This window comes from Peromyscus leucopus, chromosome X (assembly GCF_004664715.2).
Source record: "Peromyscus leucopus breed LL Stock chromosome X, UCI_PerLeu_2.1, whole genome shotgun sequence".
Lineage (NCBI taxonomy): Eukaryota > Metazoa > Chordata > Mammalia > Rodentia > Cricetidae > Peromyscus > Peromyscus leucopus.
Window position 1 is genome coordinate 59,998,770 of NC_051083.1, and position 27,657 is coordinate 60,026,426.

At 45.0% G+C, this 27,657-nt stretch overlaps 1 protein-coding gene across 2 annotated transcripts; it reads left to right on the forward strand.

Moving 5' to 3' along the window:
• Window positions 1-5,031: 5,031 nt before the first annotated feature.
• Dgat2l6 (diacylglycerol O-acyltransferase 2 like 6) lies at window positions 5,032-27,657 on the forward strand. 2 transcript variants are annotated; one of them, XM_028883910.2, is made up of 7 exons: window positions 5,033-7,446; window positions 21,998-22,108; window positions 22,355-22,425; window positions 23,074-23,278; window positions 24,564-24,738; window positions 26,770-26,981; window positions 27,407-27,657. In XM_028883910.2, the coding sequence occupies exons 1-7, from the start codon at window positions 7,362-7,364 to the stop codon at window positions 27,559-27,561; spliced, it is 1,014 nt and encodes a 337-aa protein (XP_028739743.1). In that variant the 5' UTR covers window positions 5,033-7,361; the 3' UTR covers window positions 27,562-27,657. The 2 variants fall into 2 exon arrangements, with proteins under 2 accessions (XP_037054768.1, XP_028739743.1); XM_037198873.1 differs by lacking the exon at window positions 21,998-22,108 and having other exon boundaries at window positions 5,032-7,446.

Consider the following 27,657-nt stretch of genomic DNA (forward strand, 5'->3'; position numbering starts at 1 on the left):
CACCCACCCTAGTGGGTCACCCTGCATCAATAGGAAATTGTTACCCCGGTCTCCTTGCAAAACACCTGCACGTTTCCCCAGATTCCTTTCTACACACTGCACGGACAAGCACACCTCAAGCAAGGCAGTTCACTCTGGGTCCATACCAGGGATGCTTGACCTCTAACCCCAGCTCGTCACTGTCCTGGCCTCTCAGAGACACAACCCTACTCAGCGCACAGGCTGGAAACAAACAGGAAAGCAAAGGATCCTTTGTTTTCAATCCAGTGCTTTGACAGCACCATTTGCGTAAAAGAAACTTTCTATGTGAAAGAATGTCTGTACAAAATAGTGTTATGAAAGGACACAATGAAGCTTCATTCCCCTATCAGACAGCTTCAAGGGTTACCCCCAACTCATTATTGACCTTCCTCCATACCTCCATCCTCCTGAACCCATAGAGTAAGAGATGGAGAACACCAGGTGCAACACTGAGATTTGATGATACAAGGAATTGTTCATATTATGCTATGATACTTTTTAAAAGTCTGGGTTTTATTCTGTTACGCAGGCTGGTCTCAAATCCCCAGGCTCATGTGATCCTCCAGAGGGCTGGAGCTATGGGCATGTACCACCAGGCCCAGATTGTGCAGGTTGTAAAGGGGAGTTTGGATCTTTCAGAGATACCCTCTGAAATATGGGTAGACAGAATGAGATGATGCCCAGAGTCACAACGTCAATGTTTTCTCAAGCTGTTTTCTGCAGATCAGCAGCAGCCAAAAGGTTTGTGGCATGATTTTCTTGATGTGCCAAAATAACTACCAAAGGAGAAGACTCTAGGTGGTAGAACCTGAGAGCTGGGTTTCACATATCCAGCCCCAAGGCTGCCTTTGACAAATCTATGGGGAAAAGTAATGAACCAAGTCTTAGCTTTCAGATTCTTTGTCCCTCAATGACAGTAAAACTGAGCAACGTCTCAGGCCACCCTACTCCAATGTGGTAATAGCAATAATGCTAATAGCTACTGTATAGTAGGCACCTAGTATATACTAACAGCTTTGTACAGGGCATTTCTAATCCCTATAACTGCCCAAGTTACATATTACCAAAACCTGAGTATATAGATGAAAACAATGAGGCTCAGATAATGAATGTCCAAAGATCACTTAGCTCTAAGAAGCCTGGATTCCAGTTCAGCTGACGCCAGAACAGCTTCCAGTGGGCTGCACTGTCTCCAGGAAGCACCCAGCACATAAGGCGTGTATGTGAAGGCAGAGAATAATGTCCCAGTAGCAAACTGCTCTCTGTTCATGTTTTAAGCAACAATTCCATAAGTTTTGTTTGTTGAACCTCTCAGGGACACATCTGAGATCTGCTCACTGGGAAATTCTTACACGCACACGCACACACACGTGTGCACACACACACCATCCTTTCTACCACCTCATTCCTCAACCTACAGGGAAATATTCCTGCTCCTTGCCCAGTTCGGTCAGACCTTCTCTATGTCCAGCCCTGGAAGATCTTTGCTTAAGGCAGAGCTTGCTTGTAGGCTTTCTATGACAGCCTCACTCTGGGACTCCTGCATATTTTGTAAGCCAGTCAAAGCCTCTTTCATCTCCCAGGCCTTCCAGAACAAACAGCACACTGGCCATGATTGCATGCATCTTACAGAAGAGGAAAGGGGCAGCCAGCATCTGCTGCCCTAGGCCCTGGCTTCTGGCCCCAAAGAATTGAGAAATATTTTTTGAGACTTCTTTGCCAGCTTTAATTAATGTCCCTCTCTCTCTCTCCCTTGTCTATCTCCTCTTTCACCTTCTGTGTCCCAGATCCTTTCTGTCTCATGACTGTTGCCTGCCCTGACTTTTCCACCTAAATTCCAGGCCTGTCTCCTGTCATGTGCAAGAGCGCTCCTCTTGATGTACAAACAGAACTAGAACTTGATAGCCTTGAAGTGAACTCAGCCATTCCCAATCCTCTCTCCATCAGGGCTTCTTGTGTCCCCCATAACCGACTTGTGCTCATCCTAAAAAGCTCACCATTGTTTCTGGCTTCTCCCTCCTGAGAAAGCAAGTATTCAGACATTTGCTGAATGGATCAGGGGATGAATGAGTCCTATCATGAATCACACTGCTTCATCAGGAAGATTCACAATAATCCAGCCTCGTTCTTTTCATATTCAAACAACTTTGCATAAAAAGACAACTCAGAATCTCTTCACCTTAAAGCTGCAGTCATCTCCATAGCTGGCAGACTAATGGAGCATTTCAGCCTGTTCTGAGGAGACTGCTTTTCCACTAAATGGAGCTCACTCTACCTTCTCTTTGAAAGCTTAGTAAATAATACAGCAGTGCACTTTGAAGTAATTTTCTTGCCTTACTGACCACAGGATAGTCTGTCGTGTTAGTATGTCATCGCTTATGTAGCCATCCTCAGATTTGGAACATTTGGATTGCTTACAGGATTTTAGTGCATTTTGTTTTATTTGAATCAGTTAACCAAGCAAGTGGCCCAGTTTGCTAATATACGGCGAAAGTGGCCCTAAAGCAGGGAGGATGGTAGGGAAGGCACGGGGCAGGGGTGAAAGGAAGCTTCCCATTGAAGGCCCTCCTGCATTCTGAGCCCTGTGAGCACACAGGCTGAAGACTCACTGTCTACCAAGTGTGGCACTAGAACACGCCTGTCGAGATGGGTCTAGGCACACAGCCTAACCTTTTGGTATGTGCCCTCCCAAAAGTACATATAATGTGCCACGGGGACTCAGAGAGCTCAGTGGCTCGGGGAATAACATTTGCACTTAACCTTGAAAGATGGATAAGGCAGGCTGATCTGAGACAAAAAGAGGCCTAGCTTGGGACAGATTGAGGAACAAGGCATATGTGGTTTAGAAAATGAATGCTTGACGAAAATAAAAGATGGGGTCTCCCTATGTAGTCCAGGATGGTCTAGACCTTGCAGTGATCCTCCAGCCTTGGCCTTCTGAATGCTGAGATTACAGGTATGTATCAGCAAACCTGGCTGTAAATGAGACTTTTAAGGAGGAAAGAAATGAGTGTAAAATGGGGTCCAGACCCAAGCTCTCTGTGTTGGAGTTGACCTCCAAGGCAACAGCATCCTTGAAAGTTTGAAATAGGCCAGAGATACAGTGAAAGTGTTTTTGTTGTTATTTGTTTTGTGTTTCTTCTCTTAATTTCTTTTGTGATAGGATCCCATTAGATAGGCCAGGCTGGCCTGGGTTTCACTGTGTAACCCAGGCTAGCCTGGAACTCATCCTATAGCCCCGGGTGCTGTGATTACAGATGTGTTCCACTGTGCCTGGCTGTGAGGCGCTGTTGCCTCTGCAGCCGCTGCTGCCGCTGCCTGCGTGCTCTGCTTCTCAGTGTGCACAAACAGTCTGACAGCAATGGGGAGGCCAGTGGACAGCGAGCTTCTCAAGTACAGGAACCATTGAGAAGAGCAGGAGCTGGAAAGACTCATTGTTCTCTTTGCCCCAGGTCATAGCCGCTTTGTCCAGAAAGCTCTTGATCCTGCACAACTACTCAGTCTCAGGCAACAGGAGTGTTTGCTCACGCTCACCTAGGCACTGGAAGCCACTGTGCTGGCCTGCTCTAATAAGTGACCCAGTGACTCATGGTTCCAGGGATCCTGAGAGCCCCATCTGGGTTGCCCTTTACCCTCTCAGAGCCCTTGTCCAACCACAGCTCCTGAGCCCCCTTCACTACGCTCTAGACCCAGGGGCCTCAGACACAAAGGGACCCGTGAATCACCTTCCAGGTGTCTCTTTTCTCCTGCTCCCTAAGCCTGAAGCTTTTCTCAAAGGCAACTGTTCCCTGCATAGCAGCAAAGCTCTGCGTTTTTGTGTATGGGATCTCCACACCCTACGAGGTCAGGCTCTTCACATGGCATATTAGATCCTACTGCACATGCCGCTCCCCACTGCCAAATGCCAGTGCCATGGAACACTTTGGGTGCCAGACACCATCTAAGGGACTTTCCAAGCCTCACAACAAATCCTCACAGCAAATGAATTTGAGTAATCTTTTTTTGTTTAGTTACTTTTGTTTGGTGGGTGGTGGTGGTGGTGGTGGTGGTGGTGGTGGTGGTGGTGGTGGTGGTGGTGGTGGTGGTGGTGGTGTTTGGCTGTCCTGGAACTCACTCTGTAGACTAGGCTGGCCTTGAACTCACAGAGATCTGCCTGCCTCTGCCTCCTGAGTGCTGGGATTAAAAGCATGTGCCTCTACCACCCAGCTTTTGTTTTGTTTTTTGAGACAAGGTCTTACCTATCCCAGGATGGCTTCAAACTCACTATGTAGTCAAAGATGATCTTGACCTCCTAATTCTCCTGCCTTTACCTCCCAAGTTCTGTGATACAGGCATATGCCAACACACCCAGCTATGTGTGCTTAATATCTTCTACCAAGTGAGAGAACTAAGACTTGGGGAGTACATACATAATCTCTTTATTCAGCACATTTTAATTTTTTCTCTTTTATTTTTGAGATTACAATATAATAACATCATTTCTCCCTTTCCTTCCTCCAAACCTTCCCATATACCTCTCTGGCTCTGTTTCAAATCCATGACCTCTTTTTCATTATTTGTTGTTACATGCATATATGTATATGTATTCTTAAATATAACCTGCTCGGTTCATATAATGTTGCTTGTATGTATGTTTTCAGGGCTGGCCGTTTGGCACTAGACAACCAATTGGTGTGCTCTTCCCTGGGGAAGGCCGCCTCTCCCACCCCCAGCATTCCTCAGTTGCCTGTGGTTCTTTATGTAGGGTTGAGGCCTCCAGGGCTTTTCCCTGTTCACTTTGGCATGTGTATTGGTGTCGTCCCACTCATGTTTAGGCAGTCATGTTGAAGAGACTTTATGGGGATGGCTTCTGACTTTCCTAGGAGACACAATCTCACAGCAAACTCCAGGATCCTCTGGCTCTTACAATCTTTCCTCCCCCTCTTCCACAATGTTCCCTGCGCCTTAGGTGTGGGAGTATTTTGTAGATGTATCCACTAGGAATGAGCTCCACAACTCTGCGTTTTGATTGGTTGTGGTTTTCTGTAGTGGTCTCCGTCTGTTGCAAAGAGAAGTTTCCTTGGTGAGAGGTAAAGACTACACTATCTACAGAGTAAGGATACATATTTAGAATGTACTTAGGTATTATGCTGGTTTAGTAAAGTGGTGGTTGTGGATCCTCCTTCTCTAGCACTGAGTAGGTGGCACCAGTATCAGGCATCATTTCCCTCTTGTTGAGTTGGTCTTAAGTCCAATTAGGGAGATGCTGGTTACTACCAAGGTATGCATGCCACTACTGCATCCTTAGAGTTATCCTGTTAGGTTTATCAACACATTTTAATTAAGGTCATATGTACCATATGCTTAGTATTTCCCTGGGTCTCAACAGCATGTATTCTGGGTCAAGAGTTGGGTAGTGAATAATAGGAGTCTATGTGTCACCAGTAAATAGATTAGGGCCACCAGGGAAGTCAAAGAAGATGGAAGAGAAAGCTCTTAGCTGTGTGACCATGGATGAGATACTTTTACCATCTTGGGGACCAGAAACTCTAACCTTCTTCATTGGTTCCAGCAGCATTTACTTGAGTAAAGTTTACCCTGTGCTATATGTTAGGGACACGGAGATGGGAGACAGTCTGGCCCTGCCCTTGTTCTGATGCCATGTGTTACCTTGAGACTCTCCTAAATTTCCTCCATATCCCCATCTAAAAGTGGAGAGGAGCAGAGACCTGATCAGTAAGAGCCACAGAGCTCTTGGACTCTTGGGGTGGTGGGTCTTGTCTGTCATGGGCTCCCCAGGCCCCTTCATATCTGCTTTCCCCAGGAGAGCCAGGCTTTCCTCCCTTCCCCCTCTCCTCCCCTGAAAAATTCTCAATAGACACGGCCCTCTATGTGGCCAGGAAGCCCCAGGAAGCAGCTTGAGCCCAGCTTTCTCGGGAGGAAGAAAAGAAAAGAACGGGCTTCTAGGTACATTCGACAATGAAAGTGACTTAGCAGAAAGTGTCCTAAGCTCGCCTCTGAGGGGTCACATTAATTAGTCAGATCAGCAGTGAGAGCTTGCATGCTGCCCTCAGTGGGCCAGACATCAGTATTCTCTCACACTTGTAGGACATTGGATCTCATTCTTGTTGGAGTTTTGCAGCCATGCTTTTAGTTACACTCAGCGGGAAGTTTTGGACTGTCTTCTGTATTCAAGGCCTTATGCAGGGGATATTGATCTTTTTCAAATTCAAGTGTATGGACATTTTTGAGATTTTTCTAACTGTCTCTTCTATTAGACTCAAAACTTATTGGAGTCAGACACTGTGCCTGTCTTCCTCCCCACTGACTTCTTTAGTACATCACAACGGTGACTGACAAACTGTCATCCAACAGGGAGTGACAGGAAAACATTAATTCTGAGACGGGGATCTTGGAATGGCCTTTAATTTTGCAAAGACTGATAAACAGAAGCATGACCCTTAACCAGGAACAAACAGATGGTCGACAGACATAAATTGAAAAGAATGATAATTGTAGGAAATAATTACCAACCGTGTACCAAGCCTTGTGCTGAGTACCTCATGATCATTCACTCATTTAATTCTCCAGAAAACTCCATGAAGCAGGCATTCCCATTGTCCCCATTTGACAGATGGGTAAACCAAGGCATGGGGAGTCACTAACTTAGAAGTGCCAGGGCTCAGATCTGAACTCCTATTGTCTTGCTCTGAAGTCTATGATTCTACCCACTCTACTGCCTTCCAAGATGAATTTTCCAAAGGGAATGGTCAGGGGCATGGAGTGTTGTGAAGCTATGACTTCAAGCAATGTTTTTCCTGCTTTGCTACATGGTGTCCGGCTGCTGACCCAGGACCCCTGGGAAGAGAGGCACAAAGAGGAACTGGAGAAATGTAGATATGCATGCTGAAAAACAGCTCTATTGGGCTGAGTGACTCTCAACTGAAGGAGCCGGATTGGCCACTGGAGCAGAAGCAAATGTGGCCCCTAGTCACCTTTTCTGAAGCAGGTCCTAGCAGCAGGCTGCTTTGCAGAGCTTCTAGATAAGGTGGACAAAGTCATTCTTTTCTCCTGAACTACTTAGAGGTCATCCAACAGCTAAAGCTACCCAAGGCTACTATTGCCTCATCAAAATCAGTGGTCCATGGACAGAAAGGAAACAGTCTAATGTGCAACCTTCTGTGTGTAGGAAGTTGGGGCGGAGCAAACTGGAGGAAAGGTTCGGGCAAGCCTGACAAAAGCCTGACGGTTAAGCAGCCCCGATGATAAGAGATTAGTGCAGAGCGTCTGACATTGGCTCCATCTCAGTGGCTTAGGGCTTCTGCTTGGGCTTCTGGCCACAGGGAAGCAGCCCTGAAAACATGGTCTTTTTCTCCAGACTAGATCTGCAGGAGGGCCTCCGAACACTCTCCGTTTTACAGTGGGTTCCACTCTATGTCATTTTAGGTGAGTAAACGTCAAGGGCCAGAGAACCGATTCAGAAAGAGGCCAGGCCTCCCCACATGAGGAAAGCTCTGGTGCCAGCACCTGCTTGGGTCCCTCCACCTCCTCCAGGGCATTGACTGGCATGGAGGCCCAGAGGCCAGGGGAGAGCCTGTAGCTGAGGCGATGTCCCCTACACATTATCCAAAAATAATCATACTGAAGAGTGGGGCCAGAGTGGTGGGTGCTTGATAGGTTGGTGTTACTGGAAAGATCTAAGGTAATTTCCCTAGTATAAGGGTGTTGTAAAAGAATTCTGAAAAGTCCAAGGACTGTGTGAGTGACATTAGATCTTCAGGCAAAGCTAGCTCATGTTTGGTGGACTCAATGATCAGTGTTGGGCTAATGGGCTCACAGAATCAAGCCAGAAGCCAAGGCATTCTGGGAGGTCATCTATAGAGACAAGCAAATTATATGACCTGTTAGAGAAGAGGGGTTGTTTGTTTGTTTGTTTGTTTGTTTGTTTGTTTGTTTTCAAGACAAGGTTTCTCTGTGTAGCCCTGGCTGTCCTGGAACTCACTCTGTAATCCAGGCTGGCCTTGAACTCACAGAGATCTACCTGCCTCTGCCTCCCGAATAAGAGCAGAGGTTCTTAAGCAGCGGGATGTAGAGTAAGAATTCAGGGGTAGCTTGGTGGGAAGAAATGTGGCTTTCCTGTCGTTCGGCTCCTGTTGGGATGTAGCCATTCCTTCCTTCAGTGATGAATGTAGGTGATGAACCTCAGACATGATGGCAGCACCCGTGATGTTTGTCAGGAGCAGACATGGCAGAGATTTGCATTTCGTTCAAGTGATTGTTTGTTAAAGCCATCTCCAAATTTTGCTTATGCTGATGATGACTTCAAAATTCCAGTAGTTATTAGAACTTCCGCTAAGGCTGGTTTCTTCATTCATAAAGCAAGAAACATATATGCTGCTGGATCACATTGTGAGTGATGTGACAGCTGTGGTTTAATATAGTGCCCTGCCTTTGTAATGTCGGGTATTTTATTGATGCACTTAAGAATATTATTCAAAGAAGGGTTTGTATACTTCATCAGCCTGTCAGAGGGGACCTATAGCCTCTAGAAGATGCAGACTTTCTAAGCTTCATTAAAATCAAATGCTGTTGAGCTCATCCTTTGTTTAACGAGCTGTGTTAAGAAAAGGACGTTAAGCCTGGTGAGTTTCTTCTCAGCAGGTAGAAGGTCTTGCTGATCAAGCTGACTTGAAGCCCCTGAACCCACAGTTGAAGGCAACAACTGACTCCTTCAAGTTGTCTTCTGACCTCCACACACACACGCAACATGGTACATGCGCCCCTATACTCTCGTGCATCCCACATCACACACATACACAAATAATGATGATGGTGATAGCAAATAATAATACTAAGAGAGAAATACAATTTCAAGAAAAGGGAGTTAAAACCAGGCAGGACTAGTGCCTCAAACCTGCAATTCCATCACTCAGGAGGCCTGGGCAGAAGGATAACTGTGAGTTCAAGGCTAGCCTGAGCTACACAGTAACTAGAGTTCCAAGCCAATATGATCTATAAACTGAGACCCTTTCTCAGGAAGGAAGGGAGGGAGGGGAAGAGAGACAGACAGACAGACAGGATAGAGGAAGGGAAGGAGGTACGGGGAGGGAGAAGGGAAACAGGAAGAAAGAAAAAAAGGTTATTTGGGGCAGAACTTGTGTCTTTATTCCTTCATGGTTTCTTTCTGTTTTCCTCTGCATTTTATTTTAACTTTCTCAGAAAGCCCCCCTTGGATCAATTCTTCCCCTCCAGTAGAAAAATACGGGACAGAGGGAGGTCAAAAGAGATGTGGTGTTGGGTTTCGAGCCTGGACCTCAGAAAGGGTGAGGGAAAAGGGCTGAAGGAGCCCAGGAATGGGGAAGAACGGAAGAGTGGGGAGATGTTGACGGCACCTTGGTATGGCGCTTGAGCACGTGCTCATCTCGTCTGGCTACTCTGGACGGCTATTTTCAGTACAGTAATTTTGCTTTGCTCCCAGAAAATAATTCTCAGGCTTTCTTTTTCTTTCTTCCTTTTTCCCTTTCAAAGGCCACTGTCTTCCAGCAGGACTAGAGTAGAGGGTCCATCAGGCGATACCATATGTAAGAGCTCAAGAAGACAAGGGCAGCAGCCGCCTCCTCCCCGCTAAAGCTCACTGGCTCCCAGTCATCCTGGCAGAGTTGGAGGAGTGGAATGGGAATGCTAGAGACACATGATGGCACCATTGTGTCACCAGTGGAAACACAGACGCATAAAGTGCATTTTTTTTTTTTTTTTTTGGGTCGGTGTTGTTAAAGTTTTGGTTTTTTTTTTTTTTTTTTTTTCATTACGACAAATATAGAGAAAAGAGAATTCCTTGTTTTAAGTGGCAGTCAGTTGCATTAACTACTGTGTTACACAGTGTTCTACAACCATGTCCAAAATGTTTCATCTTCCTAAACGGAAAATCTGTACCCATCAAACCTTGACTTGCTAAGTTCCTCTCTCCCAGCTCTGGAAACCACCATTCTAATTTCTGTTCAGGTGAACTTTCCTATTCTAGACGATCATGCCATGGTCACTGTTATTTCACAAAACAAAGCCTTCAAGTTTATTCATACGATAGCATATGTCAGAATTTCCTTTTTAAATGAATAGCACTTTTATGGCTACACTAAATGTCATGTATTCATTCATCCATTAATGAGCATTTTTCCCTCTCAGCTATGAGGAAGAATGCTATTTTAAGTATAAGTGTATAACTTCTTTGAACCCCTGCTTTTGAATGTTTAGGATATACAAAAAAGAGGAATCTATGGACTGTATGGCAATTCTATTTGGTGATGCTTTGAGAAACTGCCAGTGGCTGCACCGTTTTATTTTTCTCACAACCGTGCATAAGGGTATGGATTTCTCTACATCATCACCAATTCTCTTAGCTTCTGGGTTTGTTATCATCTTAACGGGTGTGGCATGAAACCTCACCATAGTCTTGATTTGCATTTTCCTAATGACTATTGATACTGAGCATATCTTCATGTGTTTCTTGACTTGTTTCAGACTGGTTATCATTCCATTTGTATAACATTCTGTTTCTGTTCTTTAGCTGACTATGCTAAAAATTTCAAGCATCCTGGGTCCTGCAGATTGCCAAAGCAATCTTGCAGTAGAGTAAAATGTCCACAGAGGTGCCAAATATATTCAAATCTGTTCATCAATAGTTATAGGGAAAATATTCATTATAAGACCTTGAGCTGCCTTTGCTGAGGCCATAACAATGAGCTAATTATAGGCTCCTTGTTATCAACTACGGAAACAAACGTTTCAACCACGGCACACGTTTCAAATCACTATACTGTAATGTGGACTACATACAGTAAGTGAAAGAGCCATGAGAAAGGAATGTGAGGGTGCCAGGTAAAGAAAATCTTACAACAGGCTGAGGAGGCTGAAGGGGAAGCAGCCTGGCATGGGGAGCAGCTGGTGAGTCCTGGGGAAGTACATCCGAGTGGACTTACAGTGCAGTGCGGGACTTTGGAGTCCCAAGGGTGGCACCACTATAAGGCTTAGTATCATCGTCCCCTTCTCTGGGCTCACAGGCGATGTTCTTCACGGAAAAGTCTCCCTCCCTCCTCTTTCTCCCTTTCCTTTATTCGTTCTGAACCTGGTCAGTGCTTCTGTCTGAGTGATATTCAGAAGCATAAGCCAATATAACATGCCAAGGGATGTTAGCTGGAGGAAATGGGGAAGACGGGAAAGAGAACAGACAGACAGAGGGACAAGAGAAAGTGAGAAGAGATGACGAAAAGATGAGTTAGGGAACATGAAAGCTCTGACGGCCCTCAGGTCCAGCTTTCTTTCCGAGGTTTGCTCTCTCTGTGTCTCTTCTGTGTTGTGGAATATTAGTTTAAGATGTGTTGCGTTTGTTTATACTGTGGAATATTTAATGATGCAAAGATGTGTTGCATTCTTTTATGTTGCATTTGTTTAACTCTGTGAAGCTGTGTTACTTTGCCTGTCTAAAACACCTGATGGTCTAACAAAGAGCTGAATGGTCAATAGCAAGGCAGGAGAAAAGATAGGTGGGGCTGGCAGGCAGAGAGAATATATAGAAAGAAGAGAAGAAGATGGGGAATGAAAGAAGGAGAGGAGGACTCCAGGGGCCAGCCACCCAGCTACACAGCAAACCATGGAGTAAGAAGGAAAAAAGGTATATAGAAAGGTAAAAGCTCAGAGGCAAAAGATAGGTGGGATAATTTAAGAAAAGCTGGCCAGAAATAAGCCAAGCTAGGGCCACACATTCATAAGAAAGAATAAGCCTCCATGTATTTATTTGGAATCTGGGTGGTGGGCCCCCCAAAGAGTAAAGAGCAAAGAGCCAACGAGTTAAAAAAAAAAAAAAACTAACTATACTTCTGGGCTTGGACTTGCCATCTCTCAGAGTTATGAAAAGTAGTTCTGACCTTCTAGTTTCTAGTATCCACCCTCTCCAATCTATTCTGCATGCTCCCTCAAGTCTGTCTTCTTTCTTCAGTCTTGGGTATTAAATCCAAGACCTAATGTTCCCACTAAAATAGATTCCCAATGCATAGAACCTTTAAAAAAACTGATCATATACCTTTCCTGTTCAAAAATAATGGTTTCCTATGGCTAGCTTGATGATGTACAAGTTTAGTACCTGGGCAGCCTTGACCATCTCCACTCTCTGGCTCTGACCCTGCATCAGCTCATCTCTCTGTGCAAAGCTTGTATTTCAAGCAATTTACTCACGGGGTGGGGGCATACCCCTTAACTTCTGCCTAGTTCCTTGACTGGATCATAAATGCCCTTCCTAGACTGTCAATGCCTCTCCTTAGGGAAAATACTTGACCCATATCGTCTCTGTAATTCGTTCTAGACTGTGCCACTTTGGAAGGCCTAAGGCACTTTTCAAGAATAAACTGGACAGCATCTCTTAATCTTAAAAAATTAAACCCACAACATTATATTTTAGGTATAGAAGTTGAATTAACTTTCAAACAAGGGAGCAGGGAAAACAAATGTTTCACTAAGGCATTCTGGAGAGCATTGAAGTTGAAAAGCATGCTATCCAAATCAATACAGTTCAAAAGGTTGGGACCCATCTAGGCATGGTGGCTCAAGCCTGGAATCTCAGCACTGGGACAGTTAAACCATGAGTTTGAGTCTAACCTGGGCTACATTTTGAGTTCCAGGCTTGTGAGGTCTGAATAGCAAGACCCTGTTTCAAAAGAAAGACACTTACAAAAAAGTTACTAAGGTATGTAGTATTTAACCAGAACCTACTACCCTTTGTTCATTAAATTGTAACATTCAAGGACTTTACCGGTTGCAGACCCCGGTTTTCCCCTCTATCCAACAAGCTCCATGAGAATAAGAACTGATTCTTTTCTTTTTCGTAGGAGCAAACTTGACATTAAATATCAAATTATCTTCCTAGATTTCATCTTCCTCGATAGAAACCATTAGCTCCATGTTTCTGCCTTCCTTTAGTCATCCTTTTTGTGGGGGTACTTGCCGCCTTCTGGTTTTTGATTCTACAAAAACTAGGACATAGTCTTGGGTGTCAGACAGTTTAGCTCTACCACTTACTTGCTACAAGATCCCATGCACGAAAGACTGCTGTTTTCTATGTGACCTCAAGCAGGTCAGAAGTCCCTCTACCATAGATACAGTACATCCTTCCTGACGCTTGCGGCTGTTCTGCAAACCGACAAGGTGAGAAAATACTCAATTCGTGTTCGTTTTCTTCCTTTTATTATAGAAACTGACATCATTTGGAGCTCCACTGTCCCATCTGTCTTTATTTTCTGTTGCTATAGCAAAATACCACAGTCTGAGCAACTCATACATAATAGTATTTTGCCTAGGGTACTGGAGAGTGGAACACCCAGTATCAAGGTGCCAGCATCGGCAAAGGGCTGTTTTGTGTCATCCCCTGGTAGAAATTAGAAGAATGAGAGAGCATGCGTGAAAGAGAGAAGCAAGAGAAAGCAAAACTCATCTTTATCAGGAGCCTGCTCCAGAAATAACAGCAGTAATCTATCTTAAAGGCCCCTTCTCTTAAAACCTGTACCTCGATCTAGTTTCCAACACATGAACTTTCAGTCATACATACCTCCAGACCACAGTACAGCCTCTTGAGACTGTCAGCCTTGCCATTTGATCCACAGAGACATGATGAGTGCTTCAAACACAGGCAACCGAGACTCTGATGTCACTGTACCTTCAAGAAGAGTGATAATGGAGTCCTAGAAAACTGAGCATATTTGATGCATTCCTGCAGGCCCAGACCAGATAGCCTTCACCATGCCCTAGCATTCCTACATCCAATTAACTGCATTGGGCTGAAAATTCTCAATCCCCATGGCATCTTTTCCCCTTTTTCTTTTTCTTTTTTCTTTTTTTTTTAAATTTCAGACAGGGGTTCACTATAAAGCCCAGCTTCCCAAGCCCTGGGATGACAGGCATGTGTCATCACATTCGACTTCCCTGGCAGTTTTCAAATTGGTTAGAGAACCCATAGCCCTGTTCAGATTTCCCTTCCCAGTCATATGAATCCCAGAACCCCCTTCGCCCAACTCCCTGCCTCCACTTTCTCCTGTTCCCACAGTTATCCCAAGCCCTCCCTGCAGTTACTGCGATCCTTACCCTTTCTCTGCTTCTTATCTTTTCCTGACTTACACCCTTTAGCATCAGGACTCGTCTCTGCAGCTTTCTTCCCAGATCCAACTCACTCTATGGCCCCTTTATGTACTTCAGTGGGTTAGGACATTACTCAAAGACCTGGGGCATTACTGTTTCCAGGGCTTCACTCAAGCTCTTCCTTGCTCATTCCCTCTGCCAACTGAAGCTCATCTTGGGAGGTATCCTCCCCATAAGAACTAGAGGTTCTGGGAGGCGGGAACTTTGTTTTCTGTGTCTATTGATATGAGCTACACAGAGAAGTACTTCAACTAGCTCTTGTCCCATAGTGTCAGATACTTAGTAGAGACCCAACAAATGTATTCTCCTTTTTCTCGAGACTTGGATATGTGTCTTCTCTGAGCCTTCATTCAGTCATCTGTAAAGTGAGGTTCTAAGTTATTCAGTTATTATTACAATAAGATAATAAGTCATTACCTCCCAAGGCAGTGAGAGGGTTAAATAAGAACGCACACTGGGTGCCAAATAGCACTGTTGCACAATCAACTGGTCAGCACTCCCCATTTCAGGCCGTGTTCATTTCCACTTCCACACTTAATCCTTTCACCTTTCTCTTCCTGTCCCTGACAATATCCTCCTGATCGTTAGCACAGAGATTTCCGAAGGGGTAGGCTCAGCCAATGCTTGTTCAGTGATTTTATTCACATCTACTCTGACAAGTAGTATTTATCATTGACTTAGTTTCAATTAAAAAAAAAATCTTAAAAAGCACAGAAATTTCTTTCAGATAATCTAACTCCGTTCTTGGATTTCTGTCTGAAAGCACTGAGCCAACCGCCAGCTCTCAGACTTTGGCCATTGCCCTGAAGCATCATGTTTCCACCTAGAAGGGTTTGGGGCTAATACTGAGAACAGCCAGCCGCTGTAGCCTGGCAAGCACACAAAGCTGTAGAGGGCATTTCCTTGTTGAGAATAAGGTCACAGGTGTTTCTCATCCTGTTAACTTTCACCTGCCACTCAGAATGTGGAAATCCAGGTGATGCTATACAACTCTATGTAGCAACAGTTTATCATGAGCCATTGCCCCATGCTTTGCCATGTTCTAATCGCTGTCTAATGGGGAGCGAGCCAGACAGATGTGGTACGAATTACACAAGCAAACACAACAAAACAGTAACAGAGGCACAAGTGTTATGTTGCAAGTGTGCAGAGAAGGAGACTTTTCATCCTGCCTGAGGAACCATCAAAGATATGCTATCAAAGACGTATTTTTGAAGGTAAGCCTTGAAGAATGAAGGAAATTTGGTAGGCAGAAAGTTGGGGAGCAAGTAATCAAAATAAAAGAACAAAATGGCTGCATACATATGTGGTAAGTTGAAGGCTGAATGAGAAATGGATTGAGGTGGTTGGACACCTGATTCCTCTACTTCAGCCTTCTGGCTCTTTCTGTGTGTACCATCTAATGCATTTGTGAAAGAAACATTTTCTGTAGTCTGAATAATTTGTTTTAACTGAAGTCTTTATAACACTACCATGAATTCTCTTTTAGTCATTATATGTTCAAAAAGAAAACCCCATCCATACACTACCACCTCATATCCCCCGGTGTCCCTGCAAGTGGTGAGGGGACTAGAGTCTGAGAAATAATGAAAGCAGCATAGGAGTGTGAGACAGGGCTAGGAAACACTTGGGTCTAATCAGGAGAGAACTCGGGAAATACGCTGAGACTTGATTTGCTCAGCAATGGGAAAGTATTGGTGGCTTTTGGAAAAGGCAGACATAGAACTGTGCATTTCCGAAATGTTGAGCAGCTTCCGAAAGCAGCTGCAGACAGACGGAAGGCTACAGTGGAGACCGGAAGGAATCAGCTCCCAGAGCATAGAAGTAGCAATGGAGATGGGGGCGGGGGTGGGGGGCGGCCATGAGTGGAAGAGATTTCTTCATTTAGGAAAAGGAAGAATGTCAAAGGTGGCCTCAAATTATTGAACACATGACATTTACCCTGAGGTCTGAAAAGTGAGTAGGAGCTAGCCAGGCAAACAGCTAAGGAAATGGCAGGCTGGGAAAGAAGCCAGCATGCAGAGAAGCCCTGAAGTTCAGTATCAGGAATAGCTGAAGGGCTTAAAACAGTACAGTGGGAAAGCCAGGGACTGGATCACAAAGGGCCCTCTAGACCAGACCCAAGAGATGGGGCTTTTTTTCATAATGGACACTTTCCTAACACATCTGTAAATCCTCCCCAGCGCTGCAATTAAAGGCATACACCACCATACTTAGGCCATTTATTCTCTTTACTTTCTACATTTATAGCTAAGTGAGAGCCAATAAGTACGCACAAAGTCACAGACATGCCTTTTTGACACATCCCCCTGCTCTGTGTTGCACAGTGACAGAGTCCGATTTAAATTCACTGTCCTGGCTGCACCCAGATCCAAGAGAAAGCAGGGAGTTGCCTTCAAAGACACTGGTGCTCACCTGGAGAGATAATGATGGCTTTGACCAGGGGGTAGCCTGGAAGTGGGGAGCAGAATCATCTGGACGATATTAGAACTGGCAGAAATCATTAACTGACTCAAGGGAAGCTATGGTTCTAACTCAGTGTAGACAGTTGTATTATATAGTCTCAAAAAGAAATCTAAAAAAAATCAATAAAACAAGTAAAACCCTTGGGCAAGGGTTCCACAGATAAAGCATTGGCTGTACAGGCATGTAGATTGAAGTTCGGGTCCCCAGATTCCACATGAGAGCCAGGCAGATGTGTCAGCTGCCTGCCGTCCCTGCACTCGGGAAGCAGAAACAGGAAACCCCTGGCGTACACTGGCAAGCTTGACCAGATGTGGCTGGGTTCAGAGAGAAAGCCTACGAGCAATCAAGGAAGACAAGTGACGTCAACCTTGTGCATACACATGCACCCACACGTGTGTACCTACACATGTGTACACATACATACACATGCATGCATACCACACACACCAAAAGAAAAAGCAAGACTGAAAAAAAAATGACCTCTTGGCAAACTAGGACTAGAAAAGAACATTGTCAAACTAAAGAAAAAGACCCACACACCCCCACCCCCCAGCTACCATCACTACACTTGATGAAAGACAGAATACAATCTCTAAGACTGGGGAGAAGCACCTTCAGTACTTGTATTAACGCACTAAAAATTCTAGCAATGCGACCAGATAGTAAAAGGTTTGCAGATAGCATGATTACCCAGAGAGGAATTTATGGCCTATTCATGTGCTTGTGTATTTTTGTTTCTGTTTTTTCTTCTTTTATTTGTTTTTTAGGCATTCAGCAGGCTGAAGTAGGAAGATTGCTAGGTCAAAGTCAGTCTGGACTGACTGTACAATGAGGTCCCATTTGAGGGGGCTAGGGGGGAGGGGAGGAAAGAAGGGAGGAAGGGGAGAAGGGAGGGGGGTCAAAATAAAAAGCAACTGAAAATAGATATTTAAAAATCAGTGCCATTAAATACTTCCTCAAATCAAATACTTATAAATCCAACAAAAAGTTTATGTAGATAAGCACCTACCTAAAGAAAAAATAAAGATCTCAAATAACAGAAAATTTAAGTTTCTACCTCAAGGGAATTGGAAGCAGAAGAAGCCAGGTTCACTGACGATAACACAAAGAAGAAAGAACAGAGATCAGTGCATAAATAAATGAAATGAAAATATCAACAAAAGCAAAAGTTAGTCTCTTGAAGATAAAAATAAAATTAGCAAAGGGTTAGCTGATGAACCAACAAAGAAGAGAATATTAAATGAAATTTAAAAATTAAAAAGATATTATAGCTACCACCAGAGAAAGAGTGGGCATCTCAAGAGACTGCTATGAAAAGTATCATACAAACAACAGATTGTATAACCTAAGCAAAGTGGACAGATCTCTAGACATACACAGCCTAGCAAGTATGAACCACAGAAAAACAAATAAAACTATAGCAATCAGAAAGTGTGCATATACTAATAAAGAGTCAGTAATCAAAAACCTCTCTCCAAATCAAAGGCCAGAACCAGAGGACACTGTCTCTGAATTCTACCGAACACTCGAAGAAGAGTTATCAACATTTCTTAAACTCTTCCCAAAAAGCTACAGAGGAGAAGGCGTCCAACTACTTTACAAAGTCAACATCACTGCTAGAGTACTACAAGGGAAAGAGAAGCCCATATCGCTGGTGAGCACAGAAGCAGGAGTCCTCAGCCACACACTGGCGACCAAAGCCAATAGTCTGTCAACACTATTCACCATTTACACTGTGAATATGTACTACTTCAACATGTTCAAGTCAGTAAATGCTGGTCACAACCTTAACACGAAGAAAAATTAAAATCACACAATTGTCTCAGTAAATACAGAAACCAGAAGGTGACAAAATTCAATTTTTATTCAAGGTAAAATTTCTCACCAAATTGGATATAGAAGGAATGTATCTCAGCAAAGTGAAGGCCACATATAAAAAGTCCACAGCTGCAATCATACTCAGTGTACAATGAGAAGATGATTCTTTTCCCACTCTTATCCTTTCCATTCAATAGAATACTAGAATTCTTAGCTAGGGCAATCTGGAAAGGAAAAGAAATAAAGGACATCAAAACTGAAAAGGAAGTGAAATTGTCTGTTAGTAGATGACATGAACTTATCTGGAGAAGACTAAAATTCCCAACAAAATCGAGTTGGAAATAAGAGGTAATGTGAAGCCTCCCGGGAAATGGGTATACCATTGCAGTTGGCCAGGGCCTGCTTGCCTGTCTCCTCCAAACCAGAGAGGTTAACCCAGAGCCCAGATGTGCCCTCAGACAGCTGACTGGGTTGGCCTCTTGACACTCCTACAGCCTCAGTGACCTGCACCTGGATTCTGTGCCCGATATCTAGGTGCCGCAGGACAGCTACTGCCGGCTCACACCATTGTGGGGTGGTAGCAGTTGCTGCTTGCACCTAACTTTCTTCCTGTGAGGACTTTGCAAGCCAGGCCCTATGGATCCTGGTTTGGCTGAGACGGGGAACTACCAGTGATCATGCCCATCAAAGGCCACCAAAAGTTGCCTGTCAAAAGAAATTGGGTCGATACCACTACAGTTCTACCAAGTGGGAAGACTGGAAAATGTGGCCTGGAGCTGCTTTTTGCGCAGACTTGATGTGGGTCATATGTTGGAATGGGCTGAAAGGTGGCTGTAAATCACATTTTTAACTGCAGGATGGGTGCTCTAACTCTTAGGAGGAGATGAGGCACCCTTAGAAGATTCAGACTTTCAGCCTGAGGACATAGTTTAGTGGTAGAATGCTTGTATAGCATACATGAGGTCCTAGCTTCAATCCCTAGTAGACATGAGGGAAATAGAATTCAGAGTTGTAGAAAAGCTTTGTTTGGTTTTTTTTGTTTGTTTGTGTTTGGCTGATCTGGAACTCACTATGTAGATCAGGCTGGCCTCAAACTCACAGAGATCCTCTTACCTCTGCCTCCTGAGTGCTGGGATTAAAGGTAAATGATATCACCCCGACCACAAAAGCTTTTGTCTACTGAAAAATAACAGAAGAAATCATAAAGGTAAGAAATTTCACAAAATAGTGATGTACAATCACTGTCTGGTTTTTTTTTTTTTTTTTTTTTCCGTTTTTCGAGACAGGGTTTCTCTGCGTAGTTTTGCGCCTTTCCTGGAGCTCACTTGGTAGCCCAGGCTGGCCTCGAACTCACAGCGATCCGCCTGGCTCTGCCTCCCGAGTGCTGGGATTAAAGGCGTGCGCCACCACTGCCCGGCCAAATCACTGTCTTTTTATTATTAATTTTATTACACTTTAATTTAGTTTTGCGAGTGTGTAGATAAGCATGTGCCACAGTGCACATGTGCAAAAAACAACTTGGAACAGCCCATAGATCTAAAGGTAAAACAGAAAATTTTCCATTTTTCAGTAGGAAACATGGGAGAGCTGGGCCTGGTAGTATAGGCCTATAATCCCACCCATTCTGGAAGCTGAGGCAGAAGAACCACAAGTTCAAAGCTTGCCTGGGTTACAGAATGAGTTTCAGGCTAGCCTGGGCAACTTAAAAGAGGTTTCATTTTAAAATGAAAACAAACAAAACCAGGACTATACCTCAGTGATAGAGAACTCCCAAAAGTTGTCCCCCACAGATACAACACACACACACACACACACACACACACACACACACACACACACACACACACTATCCAGCATCACTTCCTTAGATATCCTTATGTCCTGGAACTTCTTGTTCCATGATCTTTAGCTTTTCCACATTCTCTCTCTCTCTCTCTCTCTCTCTCTCTCTCTCTCTCTCTCTCTCTCTCTCTCTCTCTCTCTCTCTCCTCTTGAGAGAGAGTCTTACATAGCCCAAGCTCATGAGGTATCCAAAGATGTCCTTAAAGTCTTGGTCCTCATGCCTCTACCTCCCAGTTGCTAAGATCATTAGTATCCACCACCACACCAGCTCTTCTACCTCTTGAAATCCCACATTTGTGGTCAGAAGATGGTGGTGACATGCAGGAATGGTTTGTCAGAGTCTACGAGAAGACTGGAGACTGGAGAGAGCTAAAGAATAGCCATCAGAAGAGGTGGGTGGTGCCCAGGTAGTTCCATCTTAAACAGTAAAGTAAAACAGGGAACTTCACAAGGCAGTGGAGGAAGTTTAGAGTCTGTATCACAGGGGTTGGCATGATCTGGGGAGCTCCCCACTCCCTGTGAGTAGGAGCCCTGACAGCAGACTGCTGTGGAAGTCAGAGAGGCTTAGAAAATCTGCACCTCGTAGACATCTTGAGGGGCTGGGGCAAGGCCACGGCAGCAGCGTCACAGCAGCACTAGCTGAAGAAAAGCATCAGAATACCCTCTCCTCTTCATACTGGCTCCTCAGCACTGGATTGACTAGCCCTGAGGCACCGTCTCAAAAACACTTCTGCTGTGTTAGTGTCTTTGCTTGTTTGTCTGTTTGGGACAGGGTCTCACTCTGTAGCTCTGGCTATCTTTGAACTCACTCCATAGACCCGGCTGGCCTCAAACTCACAGATATCTGCCTGCCTCTACTTGGCTTATGTTGATGCCTTGACAACATAAGGGTCTCTGTAAGCTGCACTCTGGAGCAAGTGTCCTAAGACTTTATGCTGATTGAAAGTGGAACCCATTGCTGAGGATGTAGTTCAGTGGTAGAGCACTTGTCTGGTATGAACAAGGCCCTGGGTTCTGTCCCAGGAGAAATAAATAATTCAATAAATTGTTTTGTTTGTTTGTTTTATTTCATAAATAAATATTTACTTAATAAAAATGGTTGTTTCTGCTCTAAGACATAGCATGTTTGCATTTTGTAGTCTGCCATGTCTCTTTGCTAACAGAGTCACATTTTCCCTCTTCTGAACATTTTGCGACCCTTTGAAGGGGACAAAATAAATACAGTGAAGCAGTTTCTAATCTACACTTTCTTCTCAGCATCCAACTGTCTGGACACCGCAGGTAGGCCTCGACCTTCAGAATGTATGGTTTTACCAGTTCAACAAAGTAAGGAAAATCAAACTTTTATAAGGAACTTTCTGAACTGCCAGGGTGAGGATAATCAGCCACCAGCCCAGTGCGCTTCTCTTCCCTTTTGCCAAGCAGTTCTGCCCTTTGGCTCCAGTCAAAGACCTCCTCTGAGAACTTCGTGGTTTCTGCTGCTTCCTTGGACAAGATCTCAGGCTTCAGGAGGACCCATATCTAAGGACCCAGACAGCAGCCTGAGCTAGAACAAGGGATAGGCAATGGCTGGGGGGGGGGGGGAACAGTCCCCATAGCATCCTTGCCTGCTCTCTTACTTTAGAGCTTGTGAGAGGTGTACCAAGCCTTGAGAGAAACTGAAGGACATGTATCGGTTGTGTCTCCTCAGGAGCTATTCCCATCTTGGGTATACCCTATTTCCTGCTGTTCAGTAGCTTATGGCCCTTATCTGTGCTCTCCTTAGCCTGGCTTCTCTATGACTGGAACACCCACAGTCGAGGTAAGAGATGTGAGCAGAATTGTGGTCCCTTCTGTGCTAAGGTTGGAGTCACAGGGACAGGGAAAAGAGAGGTGGATGGAGTGGTGAGAAGAGGAGAAAAAAGTCTGGCTGCTCATGAAGTTTTAAGAGACGAAAAGGGAGGCTGCTTCTGTATCTTGAGGAGCATAGGCTGAACTCTTCACCTCTGGGAGGGGTAGAGGGACTGGAAATAGCCCACTGGATTGTCTCTTTTTTCTCTGTCCCCAGATGGTAGGCGTTCAGCTTGGGTACGAAACTGGACCCTCTGGAAGTATTTCCAAAGCTACTTCCCAATAAAGGTAACCACCTTTCCTCCAGATGCCCACCTTTCCTCCGGATGCCCACCTTTCCTCCGGATACCCATCTTTCCTCCAGATGCCCATCTTTCCTCCAGATGCCCACCTTTCCTCCAGATGCCCACCTTTCCTCCGGATGCCCACCTTTCCTCCAGATGCCCATCTTTCCTCCGGATGCCCATCTTTCCTCCGGATGCCCATCTTTCCTCCGGATGCCCATCTTTCCTCCAGATGCCCATCTTTCCTCCGGATGCCCATCTTTCCTCCGGATGCCCATCTTTCCTCCGGATGCCCATCTTTCCTCCAGATGCCCACCTTTCCTCTGGATGCTCTTGCTCCTTGTTGCTTGAACTCCCACTCCCTATTGACACCCAGGTTTTCAACGGCTCTGATGGCCAGCAGTGAAGGTGAAGGCCTAGCAGCATAATGTAGAAAATAAACCCAAAATAGATGTGCAGCTGGGGAGACAGGAACAATACCTCCCCACAGTGTCAAACCCAAGCCAGTGTCTCTTAGCACCAGGATCCCGGGGGATCTCTATGACAATAACATCCTAGTGAGCAAGGAGTTAAGGCTGTTGGCTTGGCTCTGAATTTTTCACATCCTTTCTTCCTTCTGCTTGATCAGTCTCTCTCTATCTTCCTTTAACAGCTGGTGAAGACCCATGACCTTTCTCCCAAGCACAACTACATCGTTGTCAACCACCCCCATGGCGTTCTCTCTTTTGGTGCCTTCATCAACTTTGGTACTGAGGCCACTGGCTTTTCCAGGATTTTCCCATCTATCACTCCGTTTTTAGCAACCTTGGAAGGGATCTTCTGGATCCCTATTGTGCGGGAGTATGTAATGTCCATGGGTGAGTATAGGAAATCATCCCATTCTGAAATCCAACTCAAGATGCTACCCCAATATGCCCCAACAGTCACTCTGTGATAGAAGACTTGACTGATTTTTTTAAGAGTCCAGCTAGTATCAGGAGTATGTGTCTCAGCATCAGTTTCTGTACAAAGTCTGAGAGGCAGTCTGATTGGGCAGCAGGGGAAGTTATAGACATTCACAAGTTGCCAGGACTCCTTACAAAGGGTAATCAGAAGGCTAAGTGCAGAATCAAGCCCAAATGGAAAGCAGAGAGTAAAAGCCATATATTAAACATGAATGCAGGGGGAAATATGCCAGATTCTTTTCTGGGATGACAACTGGCTTATTTCAGCTCTCATGTCAAGGAACCTTAAAGGTATTATAAAGTCTCTCGTACCAGCTAGTACATACAATCTTGGTCCATGTCCTGCATCTCCTGGGAATCCCTCAATCCTTGCTTATGCCAAAGGATAAAGGACAATTATCCATCAGAATTCAGGACAACTTCCTAGTGCCATAAACCAGGGTACTATGACAGGTTCCCTTCTCTCTGGATGAATATCTTTCTGGACATCAGAAAACAACTGAGGGCAAACCAAAGGTAAGCTACATTTATCTTGAGGGAATCCCAGAAGATGTTTCAGCTCTCCTCTTAGGTTAGTGTGGCCATGTAGCAAGTGTTTCTCTCAATGGCTAGACCTTGGATGCAAATTCTGCCATCCCAGTAGAGAACAGAAGATGAATTCAATGCAAAAATGGGATTTCAAAGTGTTGAACATCTGCAGCTTTTGTCAAACAACAGGATGCCATCCACATTCCATTGTTCATCTACATTTCAATTTGGCTTGGTCTGCCTGCTCACCCAAAATCCTACTTAATGGATCCTTTTGGCAGCTTCCTCTTAGGAAGGAAGCACACTGGTGGTGGCTAGCCTGATCACCTCCAGAAGAAATGCCTCTGGAGGGTTTCTGGAGTGGTCAGCCTGGACAGAGAGAAAGATAGCTCTACAGTCTGTGGGTAGAAATGGAACGGGTTCATCTGGAAGACAGGAGACCATGAGTGGGAGCAAGTGGAGAAAATCAGGATAGCCCTTACTGGAGAGTCCTACCAAGGCAAGCAAGCAGCTGCCACTAAAGATACCTTCTCAGGCTAGGGTAAACCCAAGACATGAAGACCAAAGGCAGAAGGTGGTAACTGTCTGCAGCAGGAAGAACCTGGGAGAAGCCTTCTTCCACACTTAGACACCAAGTTCACTCCATCCACTTGACTCTTTGCTTTCACAGGTATATGTCCGGTGAGTGAGTTGGCCCTGAAGCACAAGCTGATGCAGAGAGGCTCAGGCAATGCTGTGATCATTGTGGTGGGTGGAGCTTCTGAAGCCCTCTTGTGCCGCCCAGGAGTCTCCACAATCTACCTCAAAAATCATAAAGGTTTTGTGAAGCTAGCACTGAAGACAGGGTGGGTCCCTAGGTTCAAGGACTCACTTGTCATGGTGCCTTAGGCCCTCTGTAACTGTATCTACAATGACACCCTCTCTGGGAAACCTGCTAGATACCCCTATTTTCCTGTGATTACTTCCTTTTACCCTTCACATCATGCCTTGGAGGTATCTGGACCTCCAGACATTTGGTGGTTAGATCTTGAAGTCGGGGAAAGAAGAGCAGAAAAAGGTCCATTAGGACCTAGGAGAGAGTGGCTTTGTTCTGTATTAACTCATTCGCTGGGAGGCCCTGAGAACCACCCAAGGGCAGTGAAGGTACTGGCTGGGTATTCAGGGGATGGATGCTCAGAGGATGCCCCCAGAGAGTGTTTTCAGCAACTGTCAGATACCTACTGTGTGTCAGGCTTAGTATGGGACATTGAAATACAGGAATAAACAATACCAGGTGCTTGTGGACTCACAGTCTAATGTAGATGACAAATACATGCACATATCATAACAACATATGTAGACTCGAGCTACTTGCCATCTCAACTACCTTTCCCATGGTCTAAGCACTCATTATCTCTCTACTGGACCATTTCAATACTTGGAACTGCTCTTTCTGTTTCTGTTCCTGCTTCCCTTGCCTCAAAGATTCTATTTCCAGTTGTAGCTAGAATGATCCTGGTAACCATGAGTCAAGTTATATCATATCTCCAAGCTCCAATGACTCCCATGTCACACAGAGCAGAAGGTCTTGAAGAAACTGGTCTTCAGCCACTGCCCTGACTTCATTGCTCACTTTTCTCCCCATTGCCTGCTCCTTCGCTGCTAGGAAACACCAGGAGTATGGAGATTTTTCCTCATCCCTTGTGTTCACTGATGGATCCCCATGACCTAAAACAGTGCTGGCACATAAAAAAGAACTCAATGGAAATGTGTTGAGTAAATGATGGATGATAAGGGAGACATATACAAATTGCTCTGGGGGCACCAATTTATAGAAAGACCTTGGCCCAGACTGGAGGCTTCATCAGAGAGTGACATCTGAGCTGTGCTAAAGTTAAAATAAGAGTAAGAGTTGCCAATCGGACAAAAATGGGAAAAGAGCCAGACATTGTGGCTCTTGCCTGTAATCCCCCTTACTCTAGAATCTGGAAAAAGAAGACTACAAGTTCAAAACCAGCCTGGAGAAGTTGACAAGTTCCTGTCTCCAGCTTTAAAAAAAAATTATAGGTCTGGGGTTCCTTCTAGTGATAAAGTGCTTACCTGGCATGTGCAAGGTTCTGGGTTGAATCTCCAGCACCTCAAAAACAACACAGTAAACAACTGAACAAAAGTGAAAACTCAGGCATTCGATGAGGAACTAGATGATATATATATATATATACAGCACTACCCTAGACCAGTCCCCAGGGATTCAATGAGAACCGTCAGGATTTTCACTTCTGATTGGTCAGGAGAGGACTGTGAGGCAGGGCACAGAGTGGGGGAAGCAGGATAAGGGGGGCACTAGCTGACGGATAACAAATCCACAGTGGAAATCAGGGGTGATCAATGATTTCTTTAAGGAGATGTGCTTAGAAGAGAGCGCTGAAAGGCAGAATGGCATTTGCTCCATAAAGAGAATTGCAGAGGGAGTAGAACACATGGACGAAGTGAGAGAACACTTGGCACACTTACTATGGTTAAGTAGTGAGGAACCTGGCCACACAGGAAGGGCCAGGACACTGAGCTTGTGCTAAGCAGTGAGGGCTACAGTGAGGCACTCTGGGAGAGCTTCCAAGAGAGGAGTGTCATGCATGCTTGTGCAGTTTGGGGAGCTCATGCTGGATGCTAAATGAAGGTGCTAAATCTCCTGAGCTAAGGTCCAGCAGCCACACTGAAGTTCCACCGGAGGAAGTGGTATGGAAGGAATGAAACACGACACGAGGCTGGGGGTGTCTGGGTGCCTGAAATCTTGTCCTATTGTTTGGAGGTTGGGGCTGTTTCCCACCTCAGAGAGCGTTGCTGGGGGGAGATTTTGCCTTAATGAAGATCTAATTCTGCTGTCCCTCTCTTTGCAGGGCATACATTGTCCCTTCTTACACCTTTGGTGAGAATGAGGTTTACAACCAAGAGACCTTCCCTGAAGGCACATGGCTAAGGTTCTTCCAAAAAAACTTCCAGAAAATTGGCAAAAAAATCCTAGGCATAAATTTCTGTACTTTCCATGGCAGGGGCTTCACTCGGGGATCCTGGGGCTTCTTGCCTTTCAATCATCCAATTACCACCGTTGGTGAGCTTTCTACTTTTTCTAGGCCACTCAAGGTCTTGGTCTACCACCGCAAGTCATGCACCAATCCCCAGGCAATCTGGCTCACAACCAGAGTACCCTAAGGGTATGGCAATAGGTCCGGCTGAAAGCAGGGTAGGAAGGACAACCAAACAGCTAACACTTGGGGCCATCACAGGGGGGACAGAGCTCACCTGCTGTCAGAGAAACATCATTATTCAAGTACATTCATTCAACTCTTTCCTGTGCTTGCATTCATTCTCTGGAGCATGGGTGAAATGCAAGTGACCAGAGAACAAGATCCAGAACAACAAGGGGAAAGAGTGAAGAGAGGGGAACAGCCCCAGAGACTTGTGGGAATGTGCTCCCCTACTGTGGGTAGTGTCCTTGGAGTAGGGACTCTGATACTTGTCTCTTCTCCTCCACAGTTGGTGAACCCCTGCCAGTCCCCAAGATCCATGATCCTGACAAGGAGACGGTGGCAAAGTACATGGAACTTTACATCAGTGCCCTGCGCAAGCTGTTTGACCAACACAAAGCTGAATATGGCTTCTCGGAGACCCAGGAGCTGACAATTATATAACACAAGTCAGAATCTCTGTACTACTGTGGGATATCATTTTCTATGCTGTGAATATGTGTTGCTCTGATTGATAAATAAAACGCTGATTGGCCAGTA

Coding starts and splice junctions, on each gene's coding strand:
- Dgat2l6 (XM_028883910.2), top strand. CDS start 7,362: ATGGTCTTTTTCTCCAGACTAGATCTGCAGGAGGGCCTCCGAACACTC. Junction 22,109..22,354: donor CTGGAACACCCACAGTCGAG/GTAAGAGATGTG, acceptor CTCTGTCCCCAG/ATGGTAGGCGTTCAGCTTGG. Junction 22,426..23,073: donor AAAGCTACTTCCCAATAAAG/GTAACCACCTTT, acceptor TTCCTTTAACAG/CTGGTGAAGACCCATGACCT.